Source organism: Piliocolobus tephrosceles, chromosome 1, assembly GCF_002776525.5.
Source record: "Piliocolobus tephrosceles isolate RC106 chromosome 1, ASM277652v3, whole genome shotgun sequence".
In the NCBI taxonomy this organism is placed as follows: Eukaryota; Metazoa; Chordata; class Mammalia; order Primates; family Cercopithecidae; genus Piliocolobus; species Piliocolobus tephrosceles.
Genome location: NC_045434.1, coordinates 188,561,806 through 188,587,640, shown reverse-complemented (window position 1 = coordinate 188,587,640; position 25,835 = coordinate 188,561,806). Strand labels below are relative to the sequence as shown.

Below are 25,835 nucleotides of genomic sequence, written 5' to 3'. Positions count from 1 at the left end.
AAAAAAAAAAAAAAAAAAAAAAAAAAAAAAAAAAAAAAATTGCAATGAGGAGACTCCAAAAGGGAGGAGTCTGGGAGGGAGTGAGGGTTGACAAACTGCCTATTGTGTACAGTGCTCACTATTTGGGTGATGGGTACAAACTAGAAGCCCAAACCCCTCCATGATGCAACGTATCCACGTAAAGAACCAGCACATGTAACCTCCTAATCTAAAAAAAATAATTTTTAAAAAATGTAGTGAAAGCAGTAATTGCAAAACTTGTACTCATGAAATTTTTTTATTTTTATTTTCCTGAGATTAGGTTTTACTGTGTTGCCCATGCTAGTCTTGAATTCCTGGGCTCTTCTTTTTTTTTTTTTGAGACGGAGTCTTGCTCTGTCGCCCAGGCTGGAGAATTCCGGGGCTCAAACAATTCTCTTGCCTCAGCCTCCCAAGTAGTAGCTGGGACTACAGGTGGATGCCACTGTGTCCAGCTCATTAAGTTTTAAACGATAAACATGGAAATCCCCCAGGTAATGCAAGCAGAGAAAAATCTGCTGCAGGCCTCTTGGTGGTCTGGCCCCACTGTCTGTGTGGGAAAGGAGAGGAGAGGAGGTTATCATGGGATCAGTAATGCTATGATACATACGCATTGCAAACATACACATGATACATACATGCACAGTTAATGACTGTTCCTGAGCTCAGTGCCTCCTTCAGTGTCTTTCTACCACACCTGATATTCCAAGTCTAAAAAGTCTGATGAATTGGCCATAGACGAAGTTTCATCACAGGCACTAGAACTCTCTGGAAAGGTCTGAGTTACTGGGTCCTAAGAACAGAAGGGCAGGAAAGGACGTAAACAATGTTTCCGAACCACAAAAGCATCTATAGCTGGTGGCTCACATACAACAACCCTGTAAGGAGGGTAAATGTCTCCTCCATTATAGATGAGGCTCAGAGAAGCCAAACCTTGCATGAGGTCACAGCATTAAAAAATGTTGAGCCTAGCTAGGTATAAATCTAGGTCTGTCCCCAATGTACCCTTCTGTCTCACAGGAAAACACTGAGAGAGGAGGTGACCTACCAGCTCTATCTACCAGACAAGGGAAGAAAAACTGTCAGTGCAGCAAATATCCTGCTAGGCCCAAGAACACATTTTCCTGGAGACTGGAATTCACTGCATACTGATCTGGTTTGTTTTCTGTTTCCAAGGCAGACACTGCAGAGTCATCCTCCATTCCTTTCTTTTTCTTACTACCACTCCACTGTCCCTATACACCCACTACTAACTCTAGGGACAACTCTTTCCCATAGTATCATACACATCCACACCATCTTTATCCTTCATTGCTTTAGTCCAGACTACTGCTGTCTCTTTCCTTGCCCCACGGTCACCAGTCTGCCCTCCACCCTAGTGCATTTTCCACACTGCCACCAAATCATGCCAAAATCCTCTGCTTAAAAACTTTTATTAGAAGGGTATCCACAAAAAACCTACAGATAACATCATACTTAATGCTAAAAGATGAAATGTTTTTCCCTTAACATCAGGAATAAGTCAAGGCTAGCCACTCCGACCACTTCTATTCAATATTATACTGGAGGTTCTAGATAGTGCAATCAGGGAAAAAAGGAAATGAGAGATATCCCAATTGGAAAGGAAGAATTAAAACTTTTATTCACAGATGTAAAAGAACTGAACTAACAACAAATTCAGCAAGGTCACAAAATACAAGATCAATTCACAAAAATCAATTGTATTTCTATATATTAACAATGGCTAGTCCAAAACCAAAATTTTTTAAAAACCCATTCTCAATAGCATCAAAAAGAATAAAACTTTTATTTTAAAAATTTCCTTGTCAAGATGAAGAGGAAAGATAACATGTTAAACTCTGCCTTGCCTGACCCCCTACATTCTCATGAAAATGATCTGAAGTATATAAAGAGATGGAATATCTACAACTAACTTTGGAAACTCAGAAAAAGAGATAGATACCTACATGCTGCAAACACAAAGAAATTTTTACAAGATAGTCAGTAAGACCTAACTAAGACAAAAGCTAGCTAGGCAGGATGTTGACAGAAAAATATAGCTTAAAACATGTTGTAAAGAAGCAACTTTAAGCACTAATAGAATAAAAATCACAGGAAAAAAAAAAAACAAAACAAAGAAAACTTGCATTAGAAGACAGATAAAAGGAAGCAACAATAAGGAAGCTTAAAAATAATAGAAAGCATTAAGTATAATAGAAGAGCAAACATATCAGTTGTTACCAAAAAATATGAGTGAACTAAACTTTGCTATTAAAGGATAGTGATTCTCAGCCACGATTTTTAAAAAATTCAACGACTATGTATATTGTGCTAAGAGCTATTCCTAAAACAATAATATAGACATATTAAAAATAGAGAAATTGGCAAAGATGGACCCAATCAATGCATATCTGAAAGAAAAAAAGGGTGTAATATTGGTACAAAGTAGAATGTAAAGCAAAAAAGAAAAAAAGAAAAAAACAGTAGAGAATAGGGAATAACTACAATTTTTATATTGGAAATATATATATAATTCACTCTGAAGATCTAACGTTTGAAAATATGAATACGCTGAAGAGTACAGAATCACAGTATATAAAATAACAACTAGGAATAAAAAGAGAAATTGATATAAACTACAGTAAGAACGTGAGAGCAATATATTGCCTATCTTGGCAAATATCAATTAGGCAATAGACACGAAATTAGAAAAACTGAATGATATTAATAACTTAATTTTTTCACCCTTCATACACGAATATCTTTCTTCATAGAATACTGACAAAAATGATCTTATACAGAGAGAAACAAGTCAACAAATTCTCCAAAGTAGAAATCATAATCTAATCATAATGAAATAAAGCTAGATAATAATTTCTAAAGTATAAACAAATATTACTTGAAAATGTAAGGGGAAAACCCTAGAGTCAAAGAAAGAACAAAACTGCAATTAGAAACTCTTTCTAAACTAACAACTAGCCATAAAAACTTATGGAATATGGTCAAAGCTGTACTTAGGGGAAAATGCCTCTTAATATTTTTATTATCAAACAAGAAATAATAAAACCAATTTAATTTACAAAATTGGCAAAAGAGCAATATTAGCCTAAGGAAAGTGAGAGAAAAGAATGGATAAGGATAAAAGCAGAAATCAATAATTCAGATAAAAGAGAATAAAATGGATCGCCCTAGCACTGGAACTTTAAAAAGACCAATAAAATAGGCAAACTTCTGGCAAGACTAACTGAGTGGAAAAAAAAAAGAAAGAAATGCGCAGGAGCAGATGTGAGAAAGGGATGTGACCCAGACACCATGGAGAAAGAAAGGTTGAGTGGGAAAACTATGTACAACCCTAGGATAAGAGACTTGACACTCTCAATAAAATAGGTGATTTTATTGGTGATTCCCTGGACTAACACACAGACAAAAACTGATTCGTGAATAAAAGAAATCTGAGTAGACTAAAAACCATGCAAGAACATTAAAAAAAAAAATTCACAAAGACCCAAGGGTCCCCACCAAGCATGCTTGCTGCTGCCTCTCCACACCCCCAGAGCAGCACCATTCCAGTATTAAGGACAGCATCTTCCAATGTTACTTGGACTGTCCTCTAAGGTCATTTCCCCTCCTATCGTCCTCCAGGGTGTGAGCTCCTCTGGTTCCAGGTCAATAAAAGGCAGTGGTCTCCTTCTAGCCCTTCCCCTTTGCTAAGCCCGTGTGACCTTGTGAAATGAATTAGAACAAGCAGATCATAAAGATGACAGAGATCAGGAGCACAAACAGGGACAACCTAATGAAGGTTCAACCCCAGAGCTTCATGCTCATGGATGGTTGGCCAGGAAAACCGTGCCATGGCTGGGGACACATCTGATTCTTCTGCATCCTAAGGACAAGAGGAAGCCTCCTGCCAGAACCACTTCTCCAGGTCATGGAAACTCCCACCCTTCCATGCTAGAACACCGGCCAGACCAGTCTCCACTCTGCTGGGTCTTCCATACTTCCCCTCAGAGTCAGAAAACCCAAGTGTCAGAAAACAAAGACTCCACCACATATGTGGGGACCCTGCCTTAAGAGCAGGACAAGCTTAAATAACTCTAGCAGGCAGAATTGGAGAATTTGCCTCTAGCTGTCCACACCTCAATCAGTGCCCCATTGATCTGATCTGACATTCTATCTTTCAAATATGCATTCAACATCATGAGCTCAAAATCTCATGGAGAAGATTGGCTCCCTTGTGACCACATCCAGTCTTATGTTTTAGGCACCTCCAGTCCTAGTCTCCCAGATTTGTATCTCTAGCCCTGACGCCCTTGAACTCAAAACCCACATATTCAAGTGCATGTTCAATGCCTTCTCCACCTGGATATCTAATAGACATCTAAAATTTTATATGGCCAAACTGAATCTTAACTTCCAGCTCCTCCTGTAGCTGTCCCCATCTCAGGAAACAGCTACTTCTTTCTATAATCATTAAGGCCAAGGAGACTGGAATCATCCTCATCTCCTTTCTCCCACAGCCCACACCCAATGCAACAACAAATCCTGTCTGCTCTGTGTTTGGAATACAGCACAAATCTGACCATTTGTCATCATGTCCCCACTTCCAGGAGACCCAAGCCTCCTTCTTCTCTGCCCTGCGCAGCAGCCTCCAGCCTCACCCCTTTCACTCCATTTTCCCTACAATGGCAAAGGCCTGTCACGGCAGGTCCCTCTTCTGCTCAGAACCCTCCAAGGGTTTCCTGTGCCTCAGCATCAAGGCGAAAGTCCCTGTGTGGCTTATGAGGCCCTGCAGGATCTACCACCTTCTGCCACCTCCCAGCCTCACCTTTTCCCTTCCGTAACTCCTACCCACTGGCTTGCTCTAGCCTCTAACCACTGGCCTCCTGCATACCCTCCTTTGCTTGTGAGAGGAATTCAAACTAGCACAGCATAAAGACAACACCTGGGATGATCTAGAATGAGGATTCCAAAACTGCAGGTCTCCCTAGTCAACATGGTTGGCTTGGCCTGAGTGGTCTGTGCCACAGCAAGACCATCCTCCAAAGGTTGGCCCTGTACCCTTTACATTTCCTGTGCCCTTGGCCTAGAAGCTTTCCCTAGATACCTATACGGGATACCACACCATACATGATATTCCATGATTCAGCTCTCTGCTCATAGCTCTCTTTCCGCTCGGAAAAACCATCCCTGACCACCCTATAAAAACCAGCAATCACAGTCATAAAAAAGGATGAGTTCATGTCCTTTGCAGGGACATGGATGAAGCTGGAAACTATCATTCTCAGCAAACTTACACAGGAACAGAAAACCAAACACAGCATGTTCTCACTCACAAGTGGGAGCTGAACAATGAGAACACATGGACACAGGGAGGGGAATATCACGCACCGGGGCCTGTCGGGGGGTTGGGGATTAGGGGAGGGATATTAGGCAAAATACCTAATGTAGATGACTGGTTGATGGGTGCAGAAAACCACCATGGCACTTGTACACTTATGTAACAACTGCATGTTCTGCACATGTATCCCAGAACTTAAAGTATAACAATAATAATAATAACAATAATAAAGCCAGCACTCCTACCATCACTTTCTTACCCTGTGTGCTTTGTCTTCACAGAACCAGACATGTTATATATTTCCATGCCTCCCTCCCCATTAGCATGTAGCCACTGGATGAAGGCAGTGGCTTTGTTTTTCTCACTGCTATTCCCCAGCATCCAGGCCAGTGTCAAGACATAATAGGTACCCATGAAATATCTGTGGAATGAATGAGTGAAGAAGACTCTAGCCCTTTACCAATGTTTCACAGAACCCTGCTGAACCTCAAGGGAAGATGATTAGCCCAGTCTTTTCTAGGAGAAACTGCAGGAGGGGTGCAGGGGGGCCCCAGATGCCCCCCACCTCTGCTGTAGGCTTCTCAGACTCACTTCTGCCCTGAGGAGAAAGAGAAGAGGGCTGAAGACTGTGCAGTAAATGTGTCTGTGAGACCCTGCTGCAGGAGCTTGGAAGCCAAGGGCTGAGATGCATCTTAGACAAAGCTTGGAGGTTAAGCATTTGGCTAGGAACCACTCATTAGTGCATCATGTCATTAGAAGCAATTAGCACCTCCGGCTCCCCAGGGCTTGGCTGGTAAGCCATTAACCCTTTGGCTTCCTGGGGAGATGGGAAGCCACGCTGACCTGACCTGGACAAGGCTTGTGACACAGGCTGGCCGGCCTCCGGGTCACCTAGAGAGTTATGACACTGGGGTCTTCACCTTTGCCCAGAAAAGTCTGCCTTTTCTGTAGAGGGTGGAAGCCTTCCTCCCATCTCCCTCCTGTGAGCTCTTCTCCTTGAGAGGCCTCAGGGGTACAGGAAGCCATCTTACTCTCTCCATGGGGTTCTCTTCCATCATAGGGATGGGGATTAAGAGTGCGGGAACTCCCCCAAATTCCAGAGTCTACACTCACAACCAAGGCCTTGCAAATGCAAAGCAAATTCCAGAAAAGTATTGATGGTTTCAAATACTATGATGCAAGACGTATTCATTGCATCACTTCAACACCCACATCTGTTGGTTCCAACTTATATTTCTGTGTATACAAATAATACACCCTGTGCATGAAAAATCAGTTTCAATAGAAAGAGCTGAATTTGTCTAGAACCCTCTTGTGTTTTCTCTCTCGTCTTCCCAAATGTCCTACTAATCAATCCTCCCAACTGGAAACATCTAAGCAAGAGACATGAATTGGAAAACCAGAGGGGTTGAGGGAGGGCATCATGAAAACATGATAGTCTTTGTTGATGACCATAAATTTTTCACCAAGAAAGTTCTTCCTGCTAGTGAGCCTGGCTCAGAGCCCAGCTGTTTGCTACAGGGAAGGTAGGCAGCATGGTACCTCGTACGCAGATTCTCTGGCTGGGGTGGACCATCAAACACTGACAGGACATCAAAGTCCTCTTCCAGGGCAAAGGACTGGAACACAAGCTGGATCCTGTGCTGCTCTTCCGCGGTGATGGTCCACGTGCAGTTGGCGTAATTGGGGTAGCCATATGGGAACCCTGGGCTCTCAACTGTCCCATTGGGACCGTGCAGTTGGAACGTGCAGTTCTGGCCTGGGAAAGAGAAACAGAGCAGTTCAGAATAGCCAGAATAACTCCTAGAAGCTTCTAGAGAGTCAGGAGTAATGTGTTAACCAATCATGAACCCACTTTTCCAAGTGCTTCCCATGAGCCAGCCCTGTGCTTGGCACTGAGGGAGGTACAAAGAGTGACTGACGCTGACTGTGGGTTTGCTGTGTGCTGTGTACTGACCAGGTGATAGATTGTGTATCATTTAATCAAGGCTTACAGCAACTCTATGCAGTAGAAAATTAAGGTTTTGAGAGTCAGAACTATAAAGTCACCAATACCAGGCTGAACTTAGACTTCCCCTCTACAACATGGAATGTCAGAACGACAATTTCAAATCTTCTCCACTGTCTACAACCTCCTGGCTCTCAGCTAACTCCTCTCCCTCATTCTCCATAGGAAATAAAAGACATTCCTAAGGATTCCCTTGCCTTCCCCATTCCAAACCCTTCTAGCCTATCCCATGCTGTCTTCATTCCCACTACAGATGAGCCACCTCTTCCTCCACCTAAATGGAGGAAGGGTTTCCCTACTCCATTCCCTACTCTTCAAGAACAGTATACGATCCTTCTTCTCTCTAACGTGTGTTCAGTCATTTCCTCTCCACTAGTACCTTCTCATTTTAAATGTGCTCAAGACTACCGTTAAGAAAACAATTCCCCACCCCACTTCTCATCTCCCTCCAGCCTTGTCTCTCTCTCTCTTCTTCTTCACAGCCAAATTTATAGAAAACACAATCTGTCTATACTTTCTGTCTCCATTTCTTTACTTCCCACTCACTCTCCAACCCTGTCAATTCTGCCTTCTGGTCCCATCGATCCACCCAAACAGGTCTACTACCCATGGGCTCGGTGGCTATTTTTCCATCTTCTGGTTAATTGACTGCTCAGTACCTCTGACTGCTGTTGCTCACCCTCCTTTCCAAAACACTCCTCCGGGCCAGAGCATCTCAGACCTCACTGTGCACACGCATCACCTGGGGATCTGTCTCAAATGGAGATTCAGCTCGACACTGGGGTGGGACTGGAGAGACTGCCTTTCCACCTTGCTCCCTGGTGATGTGATGATGCCCTGTATGGGACCGTATTTTGAGCAGCAGTGCCCTGAGCTTCCTCCCACAATACCATACTCCTTTCCTGCTCCCGCTCTTTCTCTGCCTCCTTTCAGTCTCTGTGCCAAGGCTTCTCCTCCTCTCTCCAATTTGGGGGACTTCCCACTTATGCATTGGTTACTCACAATGTTGTGATCCAGGCCCGTCACCCCTTTGGGATGCTCTCGATGACCCCCCACCCACTCTCTCCTCTTCTGTTGCTTCCCCCGCAACTCAATGAATGGAATCATGCCTCCATCTCTTTATCTAAGTAAGGCTCACCTAAAAGCTTCCTCTTCTTCACAACCCCATGGCTAATCCACCACTCTATCTCTATGTCCATCTGTCCCCACCCCATGCCAAACTCATTCCTAAACTGCCATATTAACTCCTAACTGGTCAGCCGCATTTGCTCTGGTCCTTGCCAATCTGTTCTTCACACTGCAGGCAGAATACGGTGAGGTCATCCCAACCTCCCATCTGCCCCAAACGTTCAATGGCTCCTCCTTGCTCTTCAATAAAGAAAAAAGCATTTGAAGTATACAAGGGTCTCTATATGGCCTGGCCCTTAGTGACCTCCCAGCTTCATATCCACCAATTTTCCAGTCAAATCCTGCCTGTTTATGTCCTTTGTACCTGCCACACTCTCATACTGCAGAGCCACAGGACCTTTGCATGTGTGGTTCTCTTTGCCTACAACACTTCTAGCATACCCATCTTTCAGATCTCAGCCGAGTGTCCTTCCTCGGTCAGATCAAGCCCACTACTATACACTGTCATGACATCGTAACTTCTCCTTAGTGGCACTTATTATAAATCTCCACGCTTCCATGTGATTGTTTCACAAGTATCTGTCTTCTCACCAGGCCGAATGCTTCATGAGAGCAGACACCATATGTGAATTTCCCATCTTTGAATCCATGTCCCAAGCTCAGTATCAGGTATGTGGTAAGTTCTCAATAATTTAATATATTGTTTGTATTCATTTGGTGTTTGGCTAGACACTCTCCTAAAAACTACCTATATTGACTTGTCTAATCCTCACAACAGCCCTATAAGTAGATACCATTACTATCATCTCCATTTTACAGACAAAGAACTAGGGCAGAAAGAAATTAAGGAATGGGGCCCAAATCACTGTTACAAAAAGGTGGGACTCAAACATAAGCAGTCCACTTCAAATCCATTTTCTTCACCATGATGCTGATAAATTGACTTGACACTAATTTTTTTAAAGCCAATTTTAGGGATTAACCGACAAAGGACAGTTAATCTCTAAAGGACTTTAATATTAAAAAATCTCTTAACACGAAGTATCCCATTAAATGACCAAAAAAAAAAAAAACATGTTAAGATCTTCTGAATAAATCCTAAACAGGCATTTCATAAAATTAGGCATGTAACCCTGATTAAAACAAGCATTCAAAACCAATAAAAAGAATATTTCCTTACCATGACAAAGCTTCAATTTTAGAACAGTACTCTACCTTGTACTTATAGTGAAACACCTGATTAAGATCGGGAACAAGACAGAGATGCCACCATCACCTCTGGGATTTCACAGCTTATTGGAAGAGTTAACCCATGCGACACAAGGAAAAGAAATAAGAAAAGAGGAAGAAAAATTACGGTTTGTAGATGATACATTAATATACCTAGAAAACCCAGGAGAATTCACAATAAAGCTATTAGAGATAATATGAAATTTTAATAAACTAGCCAAATGCAAAATAATACACAAAAATCAGTAACATTCCTATATGTCAATGACAGATAAAAATATAAAGAAAAAATATCTTGTTTATGGTAACTACAAAATGCATATAGCACATATAAATAAACTTAACAAGAAATGTGCAGGCACCATATGAAAATGACTTTTACAGAGGGATAAAAAATTTGAATAATTGGAGAGACATAGCATAATCTTGAGTGGATACAGAAAGGTTAATTTATGATATTAACCTCTTGAAAAGTTATAAAAAAAGTTAATTTATAAGTTTAATGCAATTCAGATGAAAAGCCCAATGACCTGTTTTAAATTTGGCAAAATGATACCTAAGTTTAACTGGAAAAACAGATTGTCACAAAGCATTTTTTAAGAAAAGATAGTAAATTTAGCAGTCTCATTCCACAAGATATTAAACAGCATCATAAATGACTCTTACGAAATACTGTGGGGGTGGTCCAGGAGTAAACAGGTAGGACATGAAATGGCATTACATGAATACCTTTAATGTACATAAAAATGGAAATATGTATCAGGCAATATTAAAAAAACAATGAGAAAAGAAAAAGACTTCTGCTGGGTCAACTAATAAACTGTTTGGGAAAATAATTATCTCCTCAAATCACACCATATACCAAAATAACTTCCAGATGGAGCAAAGAGTTACATGTTAAAAAATAAAGTCATAAAATAATTAGAAGAAAACCTAGGTAATTATCTGACTGATTTTTTAGCATAATAACTGTGGAGGATACTACAAGATTGATATGAAAAGTATGCATATGTCAACAATAGAAACAATATCAGAAAGCATACAAAAATGTTAGGAGAAAAGTAATATCATGAATACAGAAGAACTATTACTAATACTTAGGGCGGAAAGTACTATTAGTAATAATTGGGCAGGATCTGAACAAATTAGTTCACAAAAGAAGACATAAATGACCCAGAAACCAGAAAAATATCCAACCACAGTGATAATGAAATAAAGCCTCTAACTCCACAACTTTCAGAGGAGCCCAGAGTACACTTCCTTGAACTTTCCCCCGCTGGTACAGGCACCAGATTTACTTCGCTCCTGTCCCTAAAACCTGCCTGGTAATGTCATTGCATCTTGCCATTCATTCCTTCCTTCCTTCATCCATTCCTCTAGGATAAATCCTGTGATAAGCCAAGGGGGCCTGGATCATAGACTAGAAATAAGTAAATCCAGTCATGGACAATAACATGCTGGAGGGGTACACATGCTAGAGTGGTTCTGAAGTATAGATGCCACAGGTGCCACATCTTAAGGGCCTCCCCCATTCGAGTTGTGGGCAACCAACGAAATATCAACATTCACCACCATCACCAGCATCCTAGACCTCTGCCTTGGCTCAGACCTGCCAAGGACTGGAGATTCTGATTAAGAATCTGGGCGTGAATGGCATCTTCTGCTATAGAGAAAGAAGGGAAGGAGTTCAGAACAAAGCCTCGGGGAACATCTCCCATGTAAGGGGACAGAAAAGGTGACAGAGCGGGGAACAGGTAGAATAGTAGGAGAGGATCCAGAGGGCAGTTCCATGCAGGAGAGGGCGACTCAATGTGGTGAACAGCACAGAAAGACTAAGATGAGGGTCTTGAATGAGGTCACTGTCTGGTGTCTAAATAGTCCCTCTGGAAGCAATGCCAAGAGCTGGAGCCTTGACCTGGTCCCTGCTGCATCCCTAGTGCCTAGAATTCAATAAGTATTTGCTGAATGGATAGATCAATTTCAGCAAAGGTAGGTGGGAGGATGGCAAGGTGGAAAGAGGGCAGATTGTAACAGGCAAGACTGGCTGATGAGAAGTTGGAAGGCCAACTTCTTCTAAACAATTCTAAACAATCACTTTTACATTGTAAAAACTTTGTAAAATATAGGCAAGATTTAAAAAGAGAAAACTGGCCGGGCACGGTGGCTCACGCCTGTAATCCCAGCACTTTGGGAGGCCAAGGCGGGCGGATCACGAGGTCAGGAGATCGAGACCATCCTGGCTAACACGGTAAAACCCCGTCTCCACTAAAAATACAAGAAAAAAAAAATAGCCGGGCGTGGTGGCGGGCGCCTGTAGTCCCAGCTACTAGGGAGGCTGAGGCAGGAGAATGGCGTGAAACCGGGAGGCGGAGTTTGCAGTGAGCCAAGATCGCTCCACTGCACTCCAGCCTGGGCAACAGAGCGAGACTCCATCTCAAAAAACATAAAATAAAATAAAATAAATAAAATAAAAAAGAGAAAACTGATTATAATCTCTTCCTTCCAGAGGCAACTGCTGTTAATACTTTCATTTTTTTGAAATTTTTTCCATGCATATTTCACATTGTTGAGATAACACCATATATATAATTTTGTGTGCTACTTTTTCAGTACGTTATTCTCCAATCTTCAATTTAAAAAGGCAATGTGGACTTGTAATATGCATAGATATGCACATATGCAATGCAAGTATAAAAAATATATACCCAGTCTCCCTCCTCCCCACCCAATCCAAAATTACCGAAGTTAACAGCCAGGTTTGTGTCCCTCCCTCACCTTCTTCTCTCTCTTGCAAACCATATGGACACATTCTGGGAGAATTTTTATTATTTCATTTAAAAAATAAAACTGTAGTTTAGTTCATTTTTCTGCAACTTGTTTTTTCACGTAACAATACGCCGGGGACACCTTCCAGGTCAGTAGATACAGATCTAACTTATTTTTTATATGAATGTGTAATATTCCATGCCATGGATGTATCTCAATTTATTCAACCACTCCCCTGTTGATGGCCATTCAGGTCATTTCTCGGTTTTCTTTTGTAACAATTCAGTAAACATTATAACATGAACGTTCCCTAAGATACTGAATCTGTCCATAAACAGCATTTTAAACGGATGCACAACGTTTCAATGTACGGTTATACTAGAATTTAGTTGGCCATTCTCCTATTGTCAAACATTTAAATTGCTTCTGGATTTTTTGTTCCATTGTAAATAAGACCTGGACCCTTAGTTAGATCTGGTGACAGAATGCTGTTCAATGCAGTAGAAAATGCCTTTCCACGGCCAGAATCCCAGAACGAATATTCCCCTACGCAGTAACTGCCTCCAGCTTTGGTTTCAGGTGGGGTCAGGTAAGGTACTGTCCACATTAGGCTGGCTGACCTCTGTCAGGGATGACTAGAAATGAGTTAAGAGCATGACTCATTTGGAAACCTCCCTGAAACCAGTGTATGTTAGTAAGCTGAGGAAGTTATAACCCAGAGCAGTCACTCCAGATTGAAATGTGAATGGAATGGGAGCTCATGTCAAAATGGCTTTGTCCTTTCACGCCCATGAAATGTTGAATTTCTTTCAAGAAAAAGGCTACCTTTTCTTCACTTCTAGTGACTGATGTTCTGCCCTGTAGATAGGAATGCTGCTACTGACCTTCATTTTGATGGCACCTTGCATTTCTCTCTAGCCAGGATGGTCTGCCTTCTCTCACCCATGCCTTGAGGTTCTGTTCACTGCAGATACCCCCATCAGGCTCCAGAACAATCCCAGAGAACCAGACTCCTCAGGTCATTGCTTATTCATTTGTTTTGGATTATTTCCCCAGGACAGACTTCCAATAGCAGAAGACTGGGTCAAAGGGTATGAACATTTCTGAGGCTTTGGCTCTGGGTTAACAATATCCTTTCTAGGAAATGTGCACCCATTAAACTCTCAATAGTCATGTCTAGGAATGCCTATCTCACAGCACCTTTGCCAACATTGTGTATCATCTTATTTGGAAATTTTTTAGTTAGTGATGTTTTATGACTCAGATTCAACATCTTTTTCACTTTTTCTAATAATTTTAATTCCTTCTTTTTGGAACTATCTGATTAAGTCCTCAGCTCATTTTTCATTGTGGTATTTGTTTTTTTTTTTTTTTCCTGATTTCTTACCTATTTATCTATTTTATATATGTGTAATATATTAATCCTTTATGCATAGCATTGCTACATACCTGTTTTGTAGTTGTTTGGCCTTTTAATTTTATGATGTTTGACATTCTGAAGTTTCTAAATGTTATATACTGAAATCTTCTATTAGGTCTTACTATTTTTCTTATCAATTTGTACTAACTCTTTATAGAGTCAGAATTTTAATCTTTTGTCATATTTATTGCAAATATTGTTTTCTACCTGGTTGTGTGCTTTTTGTTTTGTTTAGATTTCCCATGTAGATTAAAATGTCACTTTTTATAGGCAGTCACATTTATCTCTTTTTTTCTTGGTAATATTTTTCCCGTGTTCGCATTGAGAAAGACTTCTCTCAACTAAAGATTGGTTGGCTTCTCATCTCACTCAACATAAAAGCCAAAGTCCTCACCATAGTCCTCTAAGCTTTAAAGGAATGGGTACCCAGATGCCTGTCCACCTCCTCTCCTATCTCTTGTCCCCTCATCCCTGTGATCCAACCATATCCCTGTGATCCAGCCATATCCCTATAATCCAGCCATGCTGGACCTTTGCGTTTGCTGAGGCTTCAGCCTGAAAAATGTTTCCCCAGTAGCCATGGGACCCTTACTTATTTCCGGTATCTAGTCAAATATCACCTTCTTGGAGACCACCCTAAGTACAATTCAGACCTGCCTTTCAAGTCAGGTGTTCCAGGTGCCTGCTTTATTTCTGTTCACAGCACTTAGCACCTCTGACATATATTTTCCTCGTTTATTTTCTGATGCACCCCCCCCCCCAATTAACATGCGATCTCCATGAGAATGGGGCACCATTTTGTTCTCTGCTCTGTCTCCAGCTCCCAGACCTGAACCTGGCACACAGTAGATGCTCACAGAATAGTTGTTAGTTGAATGAATGAATAAATGAATATTAATTGCCCACCTAGCATTCTGTGCTTGGATTCTTCCCTCACTCGGCTAACTCCAGGCATTTTCAAACTCATTACCTTCTCCAGAAAGCCTTCTGGGAACCCTTAAGACACCATCAAGTATTTGTCCACTCCTTGTTCATCATTCATGATGAATGTCATTGCCTTCAGCAATGGTGATATAATGATATGCTTATGCGGCTGTCTCTACCAGCAAACTCCTTGAGCTTTTCTTCAATTTTATTTCCATCACCTAGCCCAGTACTTGCTCATAGCAGACACTCAGTACATTTTTTTAAATGAATGAGTGAGTGAAATGAATTAATCTTTTGTAGTAGGTTGGTGCAAAGGTAATTGCGGTTTTTGCCATTAACAGTAATGGCAAAAAAAAAAAAAAAATACTTTTGCACTAATCTAATATTCAAAAAATACTCACCAACTTCACTTATCTCTGCATTTATGGTTTCTTTTGGAAGTGGCTTAGTGGAAAGGTTAAAAGCATGAGTTTTTGGAAACAAAAGCTTTGGGTTCAAATTTCAGATTTGCCACTTAATATTGTGTGTGGGCAACTTATTTAAACTCTTTAAGCCTTAGTTTTGACATCTTTAAGATTAACACCCACTTCTAGGATGGTTGTACAGATTAATGTGATATCTGCTGAGTTGCTGAATGTTCAGTACAGAACTTGGCACAACAAACACCACCTAATCTTCCAGTAAAGAGCCATGCTTTTCTTGATGTAAGTCCCAGTCACATATTGTTAAGGTCATTCACAGACATTTTATGCACTTTTTGCTGCACTAGTGAATGCCATTTTTTCTCATTATTTTTTTCTAACTGGTTTTTATGATATACAGAAAACCTATTGATTTTTATACATTCATCTCACATCCAGCTAGGTTTCTGAACACTTATTAATTCTAAAAATTTCTCAGTTGGTTCCCTTGGGTGTTTTAGGTACACAATCATGTTGTCTACAAATAATGATAATTTTAAGGAGATAACTCTTTTGAGAAGTTTGGCAGGAAAATCCAATTCAATTCTGCAAATATTTATTGACTGATAAGGTCAATTTTGGACAAATTTAGTTGGAGATGCCAGTGGGACATCCAGACGGAGATGGCCAGAAGGCAATTAGGGCTGTAGACTGGTGTTTGGGAGCGCAATCTGGACTGGAGATATGGATTTGTTGAAGCCATGCAATTAATGAAACTGCCCTAAGAGGAAACACAGGGGGGAGCTGCAGATGCTGGATAAATCATCGTGCCTGCTGAAGGTGTCACACCTGCCACACGGAGTGCCAGCTGGACACCTCAAGTCTACAGTCAGCCTCTGGCCCATCACTATGTATGCCTTCTGGCAGGGGCACCTTGTCTGCTGATGAAAGAGGCAGGGGTCAAACAGTATCTTTGGCTCTCTGCAATGACCCTTTAGGAAAGGACCAAGAACTAGGTCATCAGGGATGCTGGCACTGAGCCTCATTTTAGCCCCTCTCCCCTGCACAGCATGTGCCTCAGTCACACCACTAATTTGTCACCTGCAGTGCTTGGCCCTTTGCCTCATACGCCCTTCCCCACTGTAACCTTCTCAACCTAGCAAATCTAACTCAGGGTCCCAGGCTCAGTTCATCTCCTCTAAGGAGCCTCCTCTAGTCTGCAGGCAGTTACTCTTCTCTCTCCGCCGCCCTCATCTCCCTATTTCGTGCATTAAGTGTTGAGTGAGACAGTTATCACAGATGTTTCTAATGAAGATGTGCATTATTTTTTTTACTACAGATCTTAACAATCAGAGAGATTTCCGTGAATGTGTAATAGCCTAATCCAGGGTTTCTCAACCTCGACAGTATCAGCATTTTGGGTGGGATAATTCTTCACTGTGGGAGGCTGTCCTGCACACATAGGATGTTTAGCAGCATCCCTGGCCTCTACCCAGTGGATGCCAGTAGCACCTCCCAATGTGACAACCAAAATTTCTCCAGACATTGCCAAATGTCCCGTAGGGGGAAAATCACCCCTAGTTGAGAACGACTAGTCTAATTCTTAGCCATATTGAAGTTCCTAATGAAGGTTAGAAATACTCCCTCTAGAATTACATACATAGGAAACTAACCTCCCACCGTTTTCATTCATTTCAGGGGATTAGCAGGCCAAAGAAGCCTATCGCTGGACGCCCCCATGACCTGAAATCCTTCATCTTCGTTCTGCCATGCCCTCCTTGGAGCCTGGTGACACCATCTCAAATGATGTCTTTAAATATGTAAAACAAAACACATAGAATTGCAAAGGAAATCAGTCAGATCGAAATATAGTTTTTAAAATATATTGAAAATTGATCATATACTAATAAGTGCTCCTTTATTAATGCATTATTAATAAGATCTAGCAGTGGGCCTCATACATAGTGTAGTTTGAAGCATAAATGCCACTTCAAAATAATTGTACCAACTATAATGTCCTATGGAAACATAGGTGACCTTACCAGTGACAAATTCACAGGTCCTGGTAATACCACTTCGGTGTTTGTTGCCTATCTTCATGATTGGTAGAAGCGTTGTTTCAGTAGGAGATTCGTGAAAATAATGTAATTGTCCTCATCCAAGTTAGGGACCCCATGGATTCTATCAAGAGCCCCAAATCCAGTCTTTCATTCAGGAAATCTGGGGAATGGTTGGCTTCGTTCCAGGGTGTATAGGTGGGGGTGTTAATGGGCAGCAGGAAGTTGATGGAGATGGGAGGAGCAGATTGCATACAGTGTGGTCCATGCCTTCAAGGAGTTCACAGGGGATTGTAGGAGACAGACATGGCCCATCTTACTAGCCATCTCCATGTGACAAGTGGTTCAGGGAAACCACGTTGTTCAATCTTAGGGGAACAGAAAGGAGCACAGACAAACCTAAAAGGACTGGTGCTTTCATGCAAGTCTGAGAAGGGACCAACATTTTTGTGCTTCGCTAACATTATCTCTCTAACATTTGCAATGACCCTTTTGAAATGGCTGCTACAGCCCCACCCCCATTATATTACAGGTGAAGAAACTAAGGCTCTTCAAGGCTTAAAAATACGTTCAAGGTCAAACAAATAGCAATGGAAAAGCTGAGATTCCAACCCAGATCTGTACAAAAGCAAAACTCAGGCTCTCAACCCTACCACCCTTCCCTCTGCCAGGCTGCAAATATTTCACACACCGTCTCGGGACATACTCCTAAAGCTATAGTCTTGGTTCCACTCTGCACCCAGCGCCAGGGGTCAGAGCCCGGGATTTACTGAAAAGAGCTTAGCACAGCTGCTGTGCCTCAGGGACCTGGATACAAAACAGGGTCTCCTGTTTCCTCTCAAGCTGGGGATGCATGCAACAAAGGCACAAAACAATGCATAGCAGGTGGAGTGAAGCAGCAAGCCTGTCCCTGTACCATATCCAATTGCTCCATGAGTATAATCCTATGCCACTCAGCTTCCTAATTCTAACTCCAGGCTTTCTGATTCTCCTGGACATGTTTAACACAGAAGCCACCACTGTGGACCAAACATGATTTTCCCTGCATGGCGATACGGATGCAGTTCATTTCCCATCATCCTGAGCCAACACTAGTCAGGGGTTGTTTATTATTTTGACAGGGAATCCTGGACTAGCAGAAGCAGTTCTGCTTTACTGATTCTCATTATGCTACATCCCTGGATCAGCAGCAAGAGAAAGGGCCAGGTATCTCTGGGGCCAGGAGCCTCTGCCAGTCTGGTTCTACTCCTGTCTGGGTCTTTCAGAGTGAAAACGAGGAACTATCGTTGAATTCTCCCCAGCTGAGAAGATGCCTGAGCTATGGTTTTGGTCCACGGGACAATGGCTAAGCACAGGAACAGATTCATGAAAGCTGAGGGCTTAGCAAATGCTTGATTAATTCATTTACTTATTTTGACAATAGTATTAAGCACCCACTGTGTCCCAGGCATTATTCCTGCCCTCATGGAGCTTACAGTCTAATAATAATATGTTATTAAGCGTTTTTTTCTGTGCCAAGTACTGTCTTATGCATTGTACATATAATAATTCATTCCATTCTCACAACTGTATGAGATAGGTGTTATTACTCTCCCTATTTCATAGGTAAAGAAACTGAGGTCTAGGAAGGTTAACTAATCTGCCCAAGGTCAGACAGCTGATAAATAGTGGAAATAAGAATCAACCCCAGGCAATCTGGTACCACATCCTGTCTTCTTAACCACTACTCTATCATAGATGATGGATGTATAGATGGGTGGGTGGATGGATGAGGGGTGGCCAATGTAGTAAGCTAAACCCCTTTCTAGAGCACTCTGATACAGCAAAGAACTTCACCTTAGGTAGCCCTTTCCTCAAATATCAGTTATGTCAGTTAGAACTCCTAGGCTTCTGCCCCTTTGCCTGACATTTGGGGAATGAGTCCCCTATGGTGAGGTTCAGCACAGCGGCAGAAAGGGGACCACATGGGGACATCTGTGCACATTGAACTTCCCAGAAGAAAAAGAATCATAACAACTCGGGAAGTAAGAGTGAATTGTCAAAATATGTGAAACCAAGCCTATGCTGCTGTTTCTCTCATCATGATAACCTCATGATGGCAGGACCACACCGGACTCAGTGTTAAATCCCAACACAAGGTTTGGCATTTCATAGACACTCCACTAATATTTGTCAAATAAATGGATTAGTTGTCTGCTTGTCAACTGTCTTGTTTTTTCTTTTCATTTGTTTCTTTATCCATTAAAAACACATGGCTCCTGTTTTATCTGGTGGAACTGGCCTCATCCCTAAAGAAAATAGGCAACTGTAAGCCCTGTGCCCATATGTGACACATATTTGAAAGTTAATTTTAAAAATGAGAGAGAGAAAAAGAAAACAAAACCCTAATGAGAGAGAGAAAAAAGAGAAAATAAAACCCTAAGATAGTGCCATGGAATCAGAAAGCCTGGGTTCTTAACTCTGCTTTGCCACTTGCTAGCAAGGAATATGGTCAAGTCTCTTAGTCACTTAAGGCCCCTGCCCCTCTATGGAATGGGGTTCTCAAGACCACATTGACAGAGGTGCTCTGAGGCAGCTAGCCCAAGTGAGTGGTTGGTGCCTGACAGGAGCAAGAGGAGTCCTGTCCATGGTCCTGAACCGTGAATGTCCTCAGGGGAGGTTGTTTCTCCTGATCCTAAGCCACTGGGGACGCCTGTCCAACCTCTCCCATAATTTCTGCACCAGAAGAAAAAGGAACTACAATGATAAGAAAATAATAAAGAGAACTGGTGAGATAAAGAAACAGAGGGATAGAAAAAGGAAAAGAGACTGAAGAGGGAAAGGGGTGAAGGTAGAAAAGAGAGAGCACTGCAGCTCCATTCAGAATCCTGAGTGCCTGAGACTGTCTTCCCACCTTGGGCCAGACGAACCACAGTAGAGATGATTTGACACAGGAGTCCTGGGATAGGGAGGGCAAACCTTCCAAGGTGTACTCCTGAGATGTTATTCTTCAGCAGCCAATGACATGGAGGAGATGCCTCTAGATGCCTCTAGAGATAAGGGGTGGGAAGACTTGAAATCAGAAAGCATGAGGGCCAGCATCAAAGAGGGCATGACATGTGGTCACCAGCTGTTGCACGCATCCTCTTCTTTCTCCATAGCAGTCCAACCCCCTCATTCTTGTGACAGCTTCAGACTGGACATCCACTGGGAATCCAGAAGGTTCATTCATGAAGACAGTGGCAGCAGATCCAGGGCAAGCTCAATCCAGATCATTCTTTAAATTAAGGCATTCAAAGGTCATCTGCAATTTCGCTTTGTTTTCCCAATCTTTAGCAGACGTGTTTCTCATTTTACATACAAAAGAAAGGGGTTTGTGTTTTGATGACCCCAACTGCACATTTGAATTGTATGAGCACTGATGGTGTTGTGAAAATTGTTCCTATCAAAAGGGAGAGCTCAAATCAGCTCCCACTGCTCAAGCAAATGAGTGATGGGGTCAGTATGGACCTGGTTCAGCTCAGACCAGTCTAGATGCCAGCAGGGACTCATCATTCAATGAACATTCGGCATCTTCATCATGAAATTTTTGCCAACCCAGAATGGTATTGCCTACATTGTCCCTCAGAGTTTTTACAGTTTTGGGTTTTACATTTAAGTCTTTTAGAGCTTCTGCACAGCAAAAGAAACTATCAACAGAGTAAACAGACAACCTAAAGAAGGGGAGAAAATATTTGCAAACTATGCATCTGACAAAGGTGTAATATTCAGCATCTATAAGGAACTTAAACAAATTTATAAGAAAAAAATAAACAACCCCATTAAAAAGTGGGCAAAGCACATGAACAAACACTTTCCAAAAGAAGACATATATGAGACTAACAAGCATATTTTAAAAAGCTCTATATCACTGATCATTAGAGAAATGCAAATCAAAATCACAATGAGATCCCATCTTACAACACTCAGAATGGCTACTATTAAAAAGTCAAAAAACAACAGATGCTGGCAAGGTGGTGGAGAAAGAATGCTTTTACACTGTTGGTGAGAGTGTAAATTAGTTCAACCATTGTAGAAAGTAGTTTGGTGATTCCTCAAAGACCTAGAAACAGAACTATCATTTAACCCAGCAATCCCATAACTGGGTACATACACAAAGGAACATAAATCATTCCACCATAAAGACGCATGCACGTGTATGTTCACTGAAGCACTATTCACAATAGCAACAACATGGAATCAACCTAAATGTCCATCAATAGGAGACTGGATAAAGAAAATATGGTACATATACACCATGGAATACTATCCAATCATAAAAAAACCAAGATGATGTCTCTTGCAGGAACATGAATGGAGCATATATATAAGATCTCTATCTTAAGCTAGAGGCCATCATCCTTAGCAAACCAACATAGGAATAGAAAACCAAGTACCACATATTCTTACTTATAAGTGGGAGCTAATATATGAACACATGGACACAAAGAGGCGAGTCACATACACCAGGGACTACCTGAGGGTAGAGAATGGGAGGAGGGAAAGGATCCAAAAAATAACTATCAGTTACTAAGCTTAATATCTAGGTGACAAAATAATCTACTCAACAAACCCCCATGACATGAGTTTACCTGTATAACAAACTTGCACATGTATCCCAAATCTAAAATAAAAGTTAAAAAATAAAATAAAATAAAATAAAATATTAACTAACCCCCTACTTTCATCCCTGGCACCTCCAATCTCCCTTACCTGCTCTATGTTTTCTTACTTTAATAGCATGTATCACTCTATAGCACCCTGAGTAATTTACTTATATATTGTACTTACTGTTTGTTGTTTATTTCCTCCTGCTAGAATATTTACTTCACAAGAGAAAGGCCTTTGTTTTACTGACTGATACATCCCAAGTGCCTAGAACAGTGACTGGCACATAGTCAGCACTCAGTTAATATTGGCTGAATGAATGAATAAACTGCAATCCAGCGCTTTTACAAAACTACAACTTATAGGGACCCAACTCCCTAAAGGTCTAGGAAACCAAACCAGTTGGTGTGGCTCTGTCTGGTAGCACACAGACCCAGAAACCCAGCCCACAAAGAAAATCTGGGAAGGAAGGATCCTGAATGCCACTTGCCCATGACTTCCATAACCATCTCCCCACCAGACTGAGTTCCTTGGGGACAGAGAGCATGGTCTGCCTTTTTTACTGCTACATCAGTGAGGACCCAGCACAGAGCTGCCACAGGATGCATGTGTCAGTAAGCAGGAAGTTGAAGGAATTTCAGCCATCATTTATCAGGCACTGACTGTGTGTGCCCCACACAATGATGACCTCGGTCCTTGTGTTATTTCTGTTAAAACTTCCAATATCCCAAAGAAGCAGATATTATTTTTCACCCCACGTAAGAAATGAGGATCAGGGTAAGAAGATTGCCCAAGCTTACACATACAATAACATCTGGCAAAGCTGCGGTTAAAACACAGGATTCTCTGACTCCTGAGACTGAGATCTTAATGCATAGGCTCTACCACCTCATTGGTATGAAAGAGGAAGGGAGGGAGAGAGAAAAAGACTTGGGCTGGTCATATGCCAGACATAGCATGGAGGCCTAAAAGAGCTGACCAGAGCTAAGAAGCTTTGCTCAACTAGACACGACTCCATTACAGCCCTGTCTCTGTCTCCCTGCCCCCAGAAGAAGAACAGACGTGGCAGTCTTGGTTGAAAGGGAACTTATTTCAATAAATTGTTTCAAATTCTCTCTCTCTCTCTCAGTTTGAATGAACTGAGGGAAAAATATATCTGAGTGGGTAGACAGATAATCTAAAAATTGTGTCAGGGAGTAGAGAAATGTACTTCCTCTTACAGTCCCTATAAAAGGAAACCCTAACAAGCCCATTGTTGCCCCTTGCCCATACACATGCAAACCAAGGTGAAAAGCATGATCAGGCTGGGCACGTGGAGACACTGGGTTCAGAACCCACCCCAGTGACCTCAGACTTCTGGTTAGAAGACATTGCTATGGCCATTTCCCCTTATGCCCAGTTCTACCCTTAATGGCCTTTGCTCACCCTGGGATTCCCCAACCTTGTCAGCTGCAGCCCCAGCCTATATAACTCTCTGCTGTCCAACCGCCTCCACACTGCAGCAGACAGCTCTATCTATAAGCACTGCAGCCATGAGGTAAGTCAAAGGGTTTCCCAGTGGACTGCTCTGTAGAGTTCCATGAATGAAGGTCCTGAAGACCCTTCAAAGCCTCCAGAAATACTTCCAATGCTAGCCTTCTTCTCCTGTGGGCATACTATGCTTTGTCATCATGCCAGAGACAGAGGCACCAATTTCCAGGGTCATACGGGCGGCCTTGAGAAAAATCAAAAGTATATGGTGAATGAATGAATGAATGTGCCTTCCAATAAGATAATCTATAAAGAGTAAAATCTAATATAGGCCTCTAGAATCTAGTTTGTCCAATGCTAGAGATTTCTGGCAAGAAATGCACTGGTTTGGGAGTAGCATGGGGATATAGAAAGAAAAGGATTCAAGCCAATTCAATGGATTTTTATCAGGGCCTCCTAAAAGAGAGTCTGACCCTTCCCTGACAATGCTCGTGGCTGAGGGGCAGCTGGTGTGTGGGTGTGTAACATAGGAAAGCGAGGAATTTAAAGAAAGCAGAAAAAGAGGGACATGGATGGGAAGGTAGGACCCAGCTTCCACCCCATCATTGTGAACTAAGCTCTACTCCTGGCTGAGTTACTCATGGCTCAGACCTCTTAACTTAGGTTTGGAAATGGTTGTGTCTCTGAGCTTCCTCATACCCTCCTTGTGACCTTGTGACTCTTCCCAACTGAATTCTTAGGATCAAGAGGTATTTATCTCCCCATGTCCCCCAAGAGAAAGTGTGGGTCTTGCAGCGCATGAGTTGAGAGAGCCAGAGGTGTCACATGGGGGTGGCAGAGCAGGGACCCAGGACCTCTGACTCCTGACATGTCACAGATGCAACATCCTCTCAAAACATGTCTAACCTTGAAACGGCTAGGAGCACATGTTCATCCATAGCAAGAATAATATGCAACATGCACATGGGTGAACAAAGCAAGAACACACTTACATTCAACCATCACATGCAACATGGTCACCTGTTGGTTGACAGGGACTTTATTATGGCCCAACAAGACCTTTACAAGTGAAAATCCCTGGCGCCCCCTCATGGCCCTTACAGTCCTGTGGCTTCTGCTGAGGGACAGTGGGGGAAAGATGCCTGGAGGAGGTGCCAGGGGCTTGGGAATGACATCAGCTAGATGGTAGCATAGGAAGCCCCAGACATTACTTCCCACAGAAACACTGATTAACAACAATATACAGTGCAAAAAAGCCTTTATGAGAACTCTAGAAACCAGTTAAGAAGTTACAATACCCCAGGCAAGCTCAAAGTGAAAAACCACCATACTGAATTGCGTAAGAAAAATTGTTTCATGTCAACCATAAAAACCCTTCTCCCACTGTCACAGTTCAGTGAGACTGAAGGAAAAAGTTCAACTTGCAGCTTGCCCCTTGGAAAGGAGAGAGAAGAAGAGCAGAGCATACATTCAATGTTCCCACTTTTCAGTAGGCTGCAGACGAACTGGTTTCTATCTCACCTGACTCAGAGTGCTGATGGGGAACCAGCATACTTTCGATGCTTGGGGGCCACTGAGAACAAAAGACAGTTCACTGGCTTTTTGCAACACCAGAGAACCTGAGTACCATAATCAGACACAAGAGGGAGCAAGAAATTACAAGCCCTTTAAGGAAAAACAGACAAGACCCAGCAAACCTCTTTAATTAAGAAAGTACACATGCAAGCTCAGAGAATATATATCCTCAGGAAAGCCCCCAGAACCTCTCTCTATCTGCTGAAGACCTTCACTTGTGTAAAACTACTCTGTGAAGTCTGGGAGAACTTGTTTGTTGTTGTTGTTGTTTCTCAAATGCAGAAATCACTCAAAAAATAACAAAGCACACTAAAAAAACAAAACAAAAACAAACAAACAAAAAAGGTAACATGGCTCAACTAAAGGAAGAAAATAAGAAAATAGGCTGAGCACAGTGGTTCACACCTGTCATCCCAGTGCTTTGGGAGGCCAAAGCAAGAGGATAATTTGAGGCCAGGTGTTCCAGACCAGCCTGGGAAAGGTAGCAAGACCCCCATCCCTAAAAACAATTTTTTAAAAAATAGCTGGGCATAATGGTACACCTATAGTCCTAGCTACTCAGGAGGCTGAAGTGGGAGGATCACTTAAGCCCAGAAGTTGAGGTTACAATGAGATATTATCACACCACTGCATTCCAGCCTGGGAAACAGTATGAGACCCTGTTTCAAAAAAAAAAAGGAAGAGTGGTGTACACAATAAATCTTCAGAAACCAATCCTAAAGTAATGGAGATCTATTAATTATTTGACAAAGAATTCAAAATAATTGTCTTTAAGAAACTCATTAGGACATAAATAGACAAACTAAATAAAATCAGCAAAATGATGCACAAACAAAATGATAATATCAACAGAAAGTTAGAAACTATAATA

The 25,835-nt window shown here is 41.9% G+C and overlaps 1 protein-coding gene across 1 annotated transcript in view; it reads right to left on the bottom strand.

Moving 5' to 3' along the window:
• The window catches only part of CSMD2 (CUB and Sushi multiple domains 2), a 655,333-nt gene that overhangs the window by 577,088 nt on the left and 52,410 nt on the right, over positions 1–25,835 (bottom strand). Inside the window, exon 2 of the mRNA XM_023232269.1 lies at positions 6,899–7,115. Within this exon, the coding sequence (XP_023088037.1) occupies positions 6,899–7,115 (217 nt within the window). The remainder of the gene's footprint in view (positions 1–6,898; positions 7,116–25,835) is intronic.